The sequence below is a fragment of the Equus przewalskii genome, unplaced genomic scaffold (genome assembly GCF_037783145.1).
Source record: "Equus przewalskii isolate Varuska unplaced genomic scaffold, EquPr2 ChrUn-13, whole genome shotgun sequence".
Classification (NCBI taxonomy): Eukaryota; Metazoa; Chordata; class Mammalia; order Perissodactyla; family Equidae; genus Equus; species Equus przewalskii.
In genome coordinates this window covers 15724309-15736280 of record NW_027228750.1, presented here as the reverse complement: position 1 = coordinate 15736280, position 11972 = coordinate 15724309, and the positions used below count along the sequence as shown (strand labels likewise).

Below are 11972 nucleotides of genomic sequence, written 5' to 3'. Positions count from 1 at the left end.
AGTCAGGTGCAGGAGAGCAGGGCTCTGAGCTCCTCTGGGCAGAGGGGTGAGGGCCCACAGCAGCATGCGTGCTCCCCACCCACCCGCCCTCAGAGCCGGGAGCGCAGTCATCCTTGTCGCTGCTGCTCCAGACTGTGACAAGCACAGAGGGACGGGGACGCTGGGGCGAGAGGGATGCGCAGGCCCATCTCCATGGCAGCTTCAGCAGGGAGAGAAGAAGCTCCCGGGGCAGCGTCATCTATTCCCACCAAGAGCTCGGGGTGCAGGGCAAGCTTCCTCGCCCTCCGGACTCAGGGCCAGCACTGCCCCACACTCCCCTCCGCCCTCTGTGACCTGTGAACCTGTCTCTACACTTCCTGGAGCCTCTGAAAACCCCCTCCCTATAGCCCCACAAGTTCAAGGGCCAGAGAATGCAGGAGAGGACAGGCGGGGCCCATCGTGGGCTTGGGGTCTTAGAGGTTTCGCTCATCTGGAAAGAGCCCAAAGCTTCCATCTGTTTTTGGGAGGACGGTGTGATGGGGACTTGAGGTGCAATGGGGGAGCTGGGGCGAGGGCAGGTGAGCCACGCTGCAGTTGGTCTCCCCCCGTGGCCCTGTCCCTTCTGGAAGCTGGAGCAGATGCTCAGGAAGGGCGGAGCCTGACCCCGTTTTTCCCCCTAGCAGGGCACAGACAGAAGCCACGACCTCAAAGGAGAAAACAAGTGTATTTGGGAAAAATTGGGGTAGGAGGACAGCGTTAGCACGGAGGGTGGGATAAGGAGAAAAACCAGGTTTTCTGTTCCTCCACTTCCCCATTTGGGGAGAGACGCGTTCCCCATACGAGGAAAGGTGTGTCAGGCACAGTCTACTCATCCCGGGAGACACATATCTGAGGACACCATGACGGCTAATGGATTGGCTGAGGCAGCTGCCACCCTCAGCCCAGGCTGGCAGGGTTTGGCTGGGGGCCGTGGCTGCCTGGATGGCAAGTTCCAGTTTCCACGCCTGTTCTGATCCATTCCCTCGTATTCGGACAGTTGTGGTCCCTGGAGGTGGGTTGGGGACTGTCCTCTGTGATTGTTCTCCTCTGCTCTGGGGAGGAGGGAACGTCGTGGTAACAGGTATGTCCAGCTTGCCAGGCCTGAAATGGTTTTTACGATGCTTCTGCTGGGAGGCCAGAAGTTCTCGGCCAGCCTCAGTTTCCCTCCCAGGATGCAGACACAGGATGTCACTGTCGATGGCGCCTGAACAGCCCCGCCCCATCCGACGCCGAGCTGTGTGTGACCCGTGCCCGGCTCTGGGCGGTGGCTGAGGCGGGCTTGCCTTTGCGAGGGGATCCTCTCGCGCTTCCTCCTTGTTGGGCCTCAGGCAGGGCAGGAGGCGTCTCAACATTTTTCTGAAACGGCTGTCGTGAAGATCCTCTTCCTTTGCAGGCGGGGGCAGGAGGGGTTTGGTCTCGAGGGTGTCTCCCATGTCCTCGACCTGGCTCCGAGACTGGGACCCTGACTCCCCGTCCAGTGTTGCCACCCCACGGCAGGGCTCTGGTGAGGCCCCACTGCTACTCTCCTCCCGAGGCTCTTCCCTGGCCACTGGGGAGCCTGAAGTCGGCCCCCGACGGCCTTGCTCGGCCCCCACGAAGGTCCCACCCTGCCCTTTTCTCTCTGAGAGGCTGCGTGGGAAGGTTGGAGAAGGCGGCCGGCCCTCCTGTCCTGAGAGAGAGGCTTCTGAGGGCCCACTGCCATCGCCAGGTAGGGTCCCTCCCAGGGCCTTCTGATTTTCCTCACACACAGGTGAGGGAGCAGGGAGGGGACGGGCCAGCCTGGGAACTGATGGTTTTGTCGTCAAAGTTAAGACCTGGTCACCCGGAGGAGGCTCAAGAGGTTTTCCCATGAAGCGTGCAGAGTCAACTTGCGAGGGGGCCCCAGAATCCCAGGTGGCTGCGGGGGCCAGAGGGGACCGTGGAAGGGCCAAGGGTTGAGCCTCACATGCTTTCGGAGCCGCAGGCCCCAAGGACAGGAGGGGTAGGCCCCAGCGGAAATTCAGCCCAGACGTGATCGTGTGTGCTTGGAGCATCTGAGGAGGGCGTGGACCATCTTGCTCTTCTTCCCAGACCTCCGTTGGCATGCTTTCCATGATGTCTGTCTCGAGCAGCTTCTGGGCGTCAGGGCTGGCAACTGAGGGGCTGTTGGTCTCTCCCTCCCTATTTGTGGGGCCTCCCCAGAATGAGGCCACTGGTGGGTGGCAGGACAGGGGCCCTTGCTGGGACCCGAAGCGCCATGGCACGGGGAAGAACAAGGCCTGGACTCATGTTCCACCGGGAGGGGAACGTTTCAAGGCGACAGCTCACGCGGCCGTGGCCTGAGTTGGGAAATGGCCAACACGAGTGAGCTGGAGCCGAGCTCGTGGCCACAGGGCGTAGTGGAGTGGTGGTCAGGGCCGAGGGCGGTTCTGCTGGCAGGGTGGAGGCCCAAGGTAGAGTGCGCTGGGTGAGAAGAGCCAGGGAATGTGCTGGAGTCGTGGTGAGAGGAGCACCTTGCACGGGCTTCCCGCATGGCTGGCGGACTCTAGCAGACGCTGTCTTGCACGCCTCCCCAGGGGAGTCTTGAGATGACAAGCGATGGAAGCACCCCTTACAAGACAGCCTCCCCGGGGAGCTGCGGGAAACAAGATGCACAAGCTGTAGCCAGGAGCAGAGGGCCCTGGGACAGCAGGGCAGGGCAGGCCAGGCCAGGCCAGGCCAGGCCAGGTGCGGGTGGCCCCTTGAGAGCCATGGCCCTCCCTGGCCCTCCCTTCACTTCGCCGAATTCTCCTGCTGTCCCTCCCCCCAGGCCTCTTGCCACCCCCTGCCCCATGGCTCCCCTCCCAGCTCAGCCCCAAGCTGCCTGTAGCCCTGGGGCACGTCAGAGACTCTGCGAGGAAGAAGCCCAGGAGAGAAGGGCAAGATTCCTTACCTTGGCGAAAGGGACCTCAGGCCCCCCACTTCTGCCAGGTCCTTCCGGCCAGCTCTGTAAGCTAGAAATGAGGGCACCGGGTCACAGCGGTGAAGGTGGGGGCCGAGGGCTCTGGCAGGGGGCTGCGTGCAGTGTGCCTTTAGGGGAGACCGTTTGAGGTCAGACTCTGGAGCCCAGGCACCAGTGCCCAAGGCCACGGGATCCCTGATGGGGATGGCAAGGCTGCTGATGGGTTGAGGTTTGTCATGGACCAAGTGCTTCAACCTCTACCACAGCCCACATGCCCCTGCTGGGCAACACCCTGTTCCAGACGCCTGCTGGCCTGGGCCTCAGTTCCCAGCACAGAATCTGGCAAGTACTCAGGTTTTCCTCTCCTTCCCGGGAGCCTCGCTGAGGGCTCTGTTTCCTGAGGGACAGGCTCTGTCCCTGGCCTCCTCGAGCCCACGGAGCTGGGCGCTCAGGGACAGGAGGTGGAGGCCAGCTCTGGGGCACAGGGCTGAATGGCAGGAGCTTACCTTTCCAAGCTCCCCTTTTCTTCCTGCTCCTGCTGCTCCTCCCTCTCGGCTCCACTTGACGCTGAAATGAGAGAAAAAACAAGAAACTGGGGGAGCTGAGACCCAAGGCTCCCTCTCCTCTCTCTGGACCAGCCGCAGATGCACAGCGTTTGTGAGCAGGATGACTGTCTACCCTGAACTCCTGGGGCTCTGGGGTGTTTCTTCCCTTTTACTTACTTTTGAAGTGGATAATTGAACACAAAATGGACATTTGCTGCCTTCCTTCTTTGAGGATCATAAGAAGGTCCCCATGTGGGACCAGCATGCATCTTCTGTCACTGTTCCTCTGCTCCAGAAACACGCACATTCTCAGATGTACAGAATCTTGTGAGCTTCCTCAGGGAGGACTTTGCTTCCTGAGGCTACAGCCCCACTCCAAGTCCTGCCCAGAGGCTCTCGGGGGCTCAGCTCTGCCCTCAGATCAACCACAACAGAGAAAAGGCCCGCCTGAGACACCTGCCCCGGGGAGGTGGCTGGGGAAGCGGTGCTCAGGGCCTGTCTTCCCACAGACCCCACTCGGCATCCCGTCCGTGGCCACTGGTCGCTGGCCTCTGGGGCCTTTCCCTGGAGCCCTCTACCACACCGGGACTCCTGCTCGGAGGTCTTCGGACCGAAATCCTTGTGCCCACTCTCCCCCCTGCCCACCCAACCTGGCTTGTCTCTAGGAGGACGATGTTCTATTCTTTCCCATCCCTGGAGTCCCTCTAGTTGATTCAGAGAAGTGGAAATCCCAGTCAAAGAGGAGAGAGACTCGTCTTGTGGTGGGTCTGGGTCCAGGATTTCTTACCTTCCTGACGTTTCTCCTTTTGTCAGTTGGTTGTGAGGGCAAATTCCTTTTGCGGGGGGGAAAGAACAGGAGGAAGAGACCCAGTCCATACAGGATGCGGAGGATGGTCCCAATCACCCAGGAAGCGGCACTGGAGCTCAAGCAGGTAGCAACAATGCTTTGTAGACATAAGATAGGAGTTTCCATATCTCGGATCTAGTCCTACTCTCAGGCAACTGAGCGCTGGGAGTGACTTGGAGATTAGAACCCCACGCCCTCATCATGGAACTGTGGCCGTGTCACAGGGGCTCCTGAGTGGGCGAAGGCTAGAGGAGGGCAGCCGATTGGACCCCAGCCCCTGCGCCACCAACTGGCCTCCAACTGCCTCCCTCCACCCTCCCGGGCCTTCTAGACCTTAGCTGGTTTTCTGTTTCTTCCACCTGGAAGCCGGATGTCACCCGGTTCCTTGCGTCTCCTGGATTCTTGGTTTGAACCCACCTATCTCAGGGCCTTTGAAAGTCTGAGGTTCTCCCAGGAATTTGATCTAGTTCCCAGGGATTCACACCCTCATTCTCCTCTGTCCTCAACTCCAATTGTTGTTTTCACCTCACTTATTGACTGTGTGCGTGTGTGAGGACACTGTAGTGCCGCTCTCTTAGCTGATCTCAGTTATACAATGCAGCGTTCTCGACTCTAGTCACCACGTCAGACATGAGATCCTCAGAGCTCCTTGATCTCAGGGCTGAGAGTTGGTCCCCTTTGACCTGCCTCTCCCTCCCCCTCCCACTCCACAGCCACTGGCCACCACTTTTGTACTCTCCGTTTCTGTGAACTGACCTTTCTTTGGTCGTTTTTCGAGTTCACGTGTTAAGTGACCCCAGGCGGTATCTGTCTTCCTCTGTCTGGCTTGTTCCATTGAGCGTAACGCCCGCCAGGTTCATCGATGTTGTGCCAGTCTCCACTCCATTTGTCCACGTAACAAGCTTTTGGTTTCGTCAATCTGGAAGTCCCGCTTTATTTTACGCTTATTTGGCTTTGAATATGAACTTTGTTATTGTTTCGATCAACCTTTGCCATCTTCACTCCGAATGACTCACCTAAAAGTTGAAACTAATCATTTATTATTTAACATAAGCATAATAAAACTTTAAGTAATTAAACCTCCCAATAATGTGTTTTATGTTAGTCGCACTTCTACTTCTGAAGTGAGAAAGCCTTCACCAAGACTTATGGGACATGCTGGACACACACACACAGACACACACACAAGCCCACACGTACACAGGCATGGACACATTTGCACCGACCAATTCGGTACTTTGCAACCAGAGAATTAAGCACATTCTCGTTTTCTCTAAGCTTTTCTGTCGTCTTGACCCTGTTTCTTCTCATTCCGCCCAAAATAGACCGTCTTCCGTTTCCAGAGTTTAGACGCCTGTGTGGCCCAGCCCGAAGCCGGGCACGGCTCGAGTGAGCTGAAGTGCGGCTGTTGAGAGCGGACGTTGGGGCCGGGTCCTTGGCCCGGGTTGGAGTCCAGTCTCAAGTAGCCCCTTTCTGGTCTCCCTGGTTTGCCCTCCACATGTTCTCTTTCTCAGAGTTGGTCTTGCCTTCCCCCTCCCGCCCACTCTGGGCCCCCGGAGCCTCAAGTCTTGCCTGAACCTGCAGAAAGACGGCCCTTCGAGTCCTAGAGGAATTCGCTGGTGACATCATCAGGCATCCCTTTTTCAGTGAGAAGTGGGGGTTCACTTAGGGATTGTACTTTTTGATCAACATGTTAATTTTTCTGACCTGTTGGACAGGTAGTGCTTAGATGTCCGATTTGATAGTTGTTACACAGCTACACGTCCACACACCTACGGGGAGGTACTCTTTTACTTGATAGTAAGGTAAGCTTACTTACACCAAAAGAATTAAGGTAGATGTTGTTCTTACTAGCTTAATATGATGACTGTGTTCCCGGTTTATGAATATGTGCGATCACAGAAGAATTTGCTTCAGAGTAACTCTCTTAGCAGCCACCAAAATGATCTTTAATGTCTTTCTCAACAGTTAAAACAACTTTATTCTTCTTAAGTCCAACAAAGACCTTTTTCTGGAGCTGGGACTCCTAATTGGGACTCTTGGCTAGGGTATGACCGTGACCAGAGTCCCACGTTGAGGCTCTCGCACACAAGAGCTCTGGACTCCGGGCCTCCTCACAGCCAGCTGCCCAGGTCAGGGACTGACTTGACTCAGGCCTCACGCGTGTTCCCCGAATTGGCCTGCCTCCCAGCTCGGAGAAAGGATGAGGAGGGCGTGTGTTTTACAACGTAAATCAATCAGAAAAGTCTTCCAGAAAATCGAATGCCGCTGGAACAGTTTGTATAGTAGAGATGAACCCGTGGTATTAAATACAGACCGCCCACCCCAAATTTAGGGTCGTTGGAGTATTTCCCTGACATACATGATGATTCCTCTCTCTGTTCCTAACAGAAGACAGAAGCACGGGAAGCGTCTGTGGCTCCGATATTAAGACGAGTTTCAGAAAGTTTCCCTTTTCTCTTCTACTGAATATTCCTTATGTCAGTAGGACCTGGAGAAGTGATAGGAAGGCCAGGAAAACCCTGACATTTTCGTGCTCTGTTCGAATTCAGGGGATTCCGTTATCGTTTAAGTTAGTGATTCTGCGCTAATATTCAAATGAGAAACTGAAGTTGTCTGTTCATTCACAAATAATTTGAGTCCACAGCAACCATCAGTCTCTTTTCCCTGCCGAATTGCTCTGGCCAAAACCTCCAGGACTATGTTGAATAAGACTGGTGAAAGTGGGCACCCTTGTCTTGTTCCTGTTCTGAGAGGGATGGGTTTCAGTTTTTGTCCGTTGACTATGATGTCGGCTGTGGCTTTGTGATATATGGCCTTTATTATGTTGAGGTACTTTCCTTCTATACCTATTTTATTGAGAGTTTTTATCATAAACGGAATGTGGGATCTTGTCGAATGCTTTCTCTGCATCTATTGAGATGGTCATGTGGTTTTTGTTTCTCGTTTTGTTAATGTAGTGAATCATGTTGATTGACTTGCAGATGTTGAACCATCCCTGTGTCCCTGGTATAAATCCCACTTGATCATGGTGTATAATCTTTTTGATGTATTGCTGTATTCAGTTTGCCAGAATTTTGTTGAGGATTTTTGCATCTATGTTCATCAGTGATATCGGCCTGTAGTTTTCCTTCTTTGCATTGTCTTTGTCAGGTTTGGGGATCAGAGTGATGTTGGCTTCATAGAATGTGTTAGGGAGTGCTCCATCTTCCTCTATTTTCTGGAACAGTTTGAGAAGGATAGGTATTAAATCTTCTTTGAATGTTTGGTAGAATTCTGCAGAGAAGCCATCTGGTCCTGGACTCTTATTTTTGGGGAGGCTTTTGATTACTGTTTCTATTTCTTTACTGTGATTGGGTCTATTCGGATTCTCTATTTCTTCCTGATTCAGTTTGGGTAGGTTGTATGAGTCTAGGAATTTATCCATTTCTTCTAGGTTTTTCAATTTGTTGGCATATAGTTTTTCATAGTATTCTCTTATGATCCTTTGTATTTCTTCGGTATCTGTTGTGATTTCTCCTCTCTCGTTTCTAATTTTATTTATTTGAGACTTCTCTCTTTTCTTTTTTAGTGAGTCTGGCTAAGGGTTTGTCGATTTTGTTAATTTTTTCGAAGAACCAACTCTTTGTTTCATTGATCCTTTCTACTGTCTTTTTTGTTTCAATATCATTTATTTCTGCTCTAATGTTTATTATTTCCCTCCTTCTACTGACTTTGGGCTTTGCTTGTTCTTCTTTTTCTAATTCCGTTAGGTGTCATTTGAGGTTGTTTATGTAAGATTTTTCTTGCTTATTGAGGTGAGCCTGTATTGCAATGAATTTCCCCCTTAGGACTGCCTTTGCTGTGTCCCAAATAATTTGGTATGGTGTGTTTTCATTTTCATTTGTCTCCAGATAATATTTGATTTCTTCTTTAATTTCTTAATAATCCATTTTTTGTTCAGTAGCATGTTGTTTAATCTCCACATTTTGGGCCCTTTCCCAGCTTTATTCTTGTAGTTGATTTCTAGTTTCATAGCATTATGATCAGAAAAGATGCTTGATATTATTTCAACCCTCTTGAACTTATTGATGCTTGCTTTGTTTCCCAAGATATGGTCTATCCTTGAGAATGTTCCATGCACGCTTGAGAAGAATGTGTAACCTGCTGTTTTTGGATGAAGTGTCCTATATATATCTATTAGGTCCATCTGATCTAATTTTTCATTTAATTCTATAATTTCCTTGTTGATTTTCTGTCTGGATGATCTGTCCATTGGTGTTAATGGGGTGTTGAGGTCTCCTACTATTATTGTATTGCTGTTGATGTCTCCTTTTAGTTTTGTTAATAGTTTCTTTACGAATTTTGGTGCTCCTGTGTTAGGTGCATATATAAGTGTTATGTCATCCTGCTGGAGTGTCCCTTTTATCATTATATACTGCCCCTCTTTGTCTTTCTTTATCTGTTTTGCTTTGAAGTCTACTTTGTCTGATATAAGTATGGCAACACCTGCTTTCTTTTGTTCATTATTAGCTTGGAGTATTGTCTTCCATCCCTTCACTTTGAGTCTTTGGGGCTGAGGTGTGTTTCCTGGAGGCAGCATATTGTTGGATCTTGTTCTTTGATCCATCCTGCCACTCTGTGCCTTTTGATTGGAGAGTTCAATCCGTTCACGTTTAGAATGACTATTGAAACGTGAGGGCCTACTGTTGCCATTTTATCACTTGTTTTCCAGTTCTTTTGCATTTTGTCCTGATGGAGAGCTGTTACTTTGTGTTATTGTCCTTCTGCTTATCTCCTTTGTTCTGGATTTTGTAACCCCTTTCCTTTTTTTGATTTTTCAGGAATGAGGTTCTTCCTGAGCATTTCCTGAAGAGGAGGTTTTGTGGTGATGAACTCCCTTAACTTTTGTTTATCTGGGAAAGTTTTTATTTCTCCATCATATTTGAAGGATATTTTCGCTGGGTAGAGTATTCTTGGCTGCAGGTTTTTGTCCTTCAGAGTTTTGAATATTTCATTCCAATCTCTTCTAGCCTGTAAGGTCTCTCCTGAGAAATCTGCTGATAGCCTTATGGGGTTTCCTTTGTAAGTTATTTTCTTCTGCCTGGCTGCCCTTAGTATTTTCTCTTTGTCGTTGACTTTTGCTAGTTTCACTACTATATGCCTTGGGGTTGGTCTTCTTGCATTAATAAAGTTTGGAGATCTATTGGCTTCTGTCACATGGAGTTCCATCTCTTTTCCCAAGTTTGGAAAGTTGTCAGGTATTATTTCTTTGAACAGGCCTTCTGCCCCCTTCTCCTTCTCTTCTCCCTCTGGTACACCTATAATCCTTATGTCGCATCTCCTAATTGAGTCAGATAATTCTCAGAGAGTTTCTTCATTTCGTTTTAGTCTTAGTTCTCTCTCCTCCTCTGTCTGCAGCATTTCTATATTCCTATCCTCCAAATTGCTAATTCTGCCCTCCATATTATCGACCCTACTGTTCAGAGAGTCCAGATTTTTCTTAATCTCCTCCATTGTGTTCTTCATCTCCAGTATTTCTAATTGGTTCTTCTTTATAGTGTCAAGCTCTTTTGTGACATAGCTCCTGAACTCATTGAGTTGTCTATCTGAATTCTCTTTTAACTCGCTGAGTTTTTTAATAATGGCAGTTTTGAAATCATCGTCATTTAGGTTATAGATTTCATTGTCTTTGGGATTATTTTCTGGGTGCTTATCATTTTCCTTCTGTTCTGGAGATTTAATATATTTTTTCATACTGCTTCATGGCGTGGATTTGTGCCTCCGCATAGAGATAGAGTTTAGTCTCTGCTTCCACTTGTTGTGACTGGTGTCAGGGGTGGGGGGCAGCTGTTTAGACTGCACCAACCAGGAACTCTGTCAGCTGTTACTGACTGGACCTGGACCCCTCCTCGTAGTCACAGTGGTCCTGTGGGGTCCCTTGTCAGCTGTGGGGGTAATCGCAAGGGGGCCTCAGGCTGCTGGTGCCTACTGTTGCAGCCCACTTAGACGCGCTCCTTCCTTGGGGTCTGCAGAGGTGTTGTGGGCTTTCCCAGCAGCCAGGAGCAGGATCACCTCTAATCGCCGCTTTGTCCCTAACAGAGCCCACAAGATCACACTTGTCCCCTATAGGTCTCAGCAGAGCTACGGGTATCTTCTGCAGTCTGTCATTAGCTCACCTAACTGTGCTACTTTTGCCCCAGGGCCTTCCCGCCTTGCAATTGCCAGTTGGGACCTCTCCACTAGTGCTGTGCAGAGGCTTTTGCTGAGGCTGCTGTAGGAATCTGGAGTTCCCCCCTGGGCTACGTAGCCATTTCACTGGAGCTCCACTCTGCCCCACTCCACTCTCACGGGATCTCTGGGAGCCCCTTGCCTTGTCTGGGACACGGCCAGAGTTTGTGGGCCTGGTGGTGGCTTGTAAGCTGCTGCCTTGTGGGGAATTCTGCTCTAGGAAGCTTCCTGGTGTTCCGAATGCTGGGAGGGGCCTCCCTGCCAATGCCGAGCATAGGCTTTCCCTGCTGGGGGGGTGCGGGACCCTGGAGCCTCCCCCCGAGCCGCAGAGCCGGGCACTGGATCTCCAACCCTGTCCCCAAGCACATCCACGGGAAGCTCGGGCGCCCCCTGTACCGACCCATGTGCCAGAGACCGTGGGCCCAGCAGCAGCTTGCGGTCTGGTGCCATGCCGGAGAGTCCGCCTGCTGGGAGCTTCCCTTTATTCTGGATTCTGGGCAGTGCCTCCCTGCTAATGGCGAGTGGAGGCCTTCCCTGCCAGTGGGTGCGGGACCCTGGGGATACCCCCTGGGCTTAGGTGTAATCATGGGGGGCTTGAGTAGGGCTGTTGTCACCTGTTTCCACCATCACTTCGTTGGTGAGTGCACACTCCTGCCCTTGGTGTGTGGCAATACTATGGGGGAGTCTGCTGGAAGAGAGCCTCCTGCAGGAACTAGGCTGTCCGGGGGTTGGGGGTCGGAGAGTTTTCACCTATTTCCATCTCCTCCCGGGGGGAAGTCCGTCCGCCTTCTGATGTATAGTAGCACGAGACTCTTAGGTGTCTTGAGATGCTATCTGGATATCCGTAGGTTGGCTCCTGCCTGGCCAGCTGAGAAGCTCTGCTGCTCCCAAAGGTGGCTTTTTTCCTCTCTGGCCAGAGTTACTGCCTCTTCTGCTTTCGTCAGGACTGTCCCTTGTTTTGGGGGTTCTTTTTATCCAGTTTTCAGTTTTCAATACAGGGTGATTCTTCCTAAAATTGTTGTAACCTGGTTGTGTTTGTGGGAGGAGGCGAGTTCAACGTCTGCTCACAGCGCTATCTTCCAGGTTGAATCCCTCAGGTATCTCATTTTTAACAGACTTCTCAGGTGATACTTAGACACAGTAATGATTGAGAATCGGTTTACAGGCTTGGGCATCAGGAGAGAAGCCCGGTGATCAGGGTCACTATGATCCTAGTGGGAAATGTAGTAAGTAGTGTACTATAGTATGATGTAGTGCAAACTGAGTATGATGGTTAATTTTATATGTCAGCTTGTCTAGGTCATGGTACTGAGATATTTGGTAAAACATTTTTCTAGGTGTTACTGTGAAGGTATTTTTTAGATTAATTAACATTTAAATCATTTAGACTTGGAGTAAAGCACATTTTTACAATGGGGGTGGACCTCATTCA

The 11972-nt window shown here is 51.0% G+C and overlaps 1 protein-coding gene across 2 annotated transcripts; it reads right to left on the bottom strand.

Moving 5' to 3' along the window:
- Nucleotides 1-689: 689 nt before the first annotated feature.
- On the bottom strand, nucleotides 690-6347 carry LOC103544495 (spermatogenesis-associated protein 31D1-like). Of its 2 annotated transcripts, XM_070607625.1 has the most exons (5): nucleotides 4664-5911; nucleotides 4271-4560; nucleotides 3445-3505; nucleotides 2930-2990; nucleotides 690-2632 (listed from the first exon to the last, which is right to left on the bottom strand). In XM_070607625.1, exons 2-5 carry the CDS (start codon nucleotides 4454-4456, stop codon nucleotides 2179-2181), a joined length of 762 nt encoding a protein of 253 aa, XP_070463726.1. In that variant the 5' UTR covers nucleotides 4457-4560; nucleotides 4664-5911; the 3' UTR covers nucleotides 690-2178. The 2 variants fall into 2 exon arrangements, with proteins under 2 accessions (XP_070463726.1, XP_070463725.1); XM_070607624.1 differs by having other exon boundaries at nucleotides 4271-6347.
- Nucleotides 6348-11972: the final 5625 nt, after the last annotated feature.

Excerpts from the sequence above, each read along its gene's own strand:
- LOC103544495 (XM_070607624.1), bottom strand. The coding sequence starts at position 4,456 with ATGGAAACTCCTATCTTATGTCTACAAAGCATTGTTGCTACCTGCTTG. Across the intron at positions 3,506-4,270 it reads AAAGGAGAAACGTCAGGAAG|CGTCAAGTGGAGCCGAGAGG; the intron begins GTAAGAAATCCT and ends CTCTCATTTCAG. Across the intron at positions 2,991-3,444 it reads GAAAAGGGGAGCTTGGAAAG|CTTACAGAGCTGGCCGGAAG; the intron begins GTAAGCTCCTGC and ends CCTCATTTCTAG.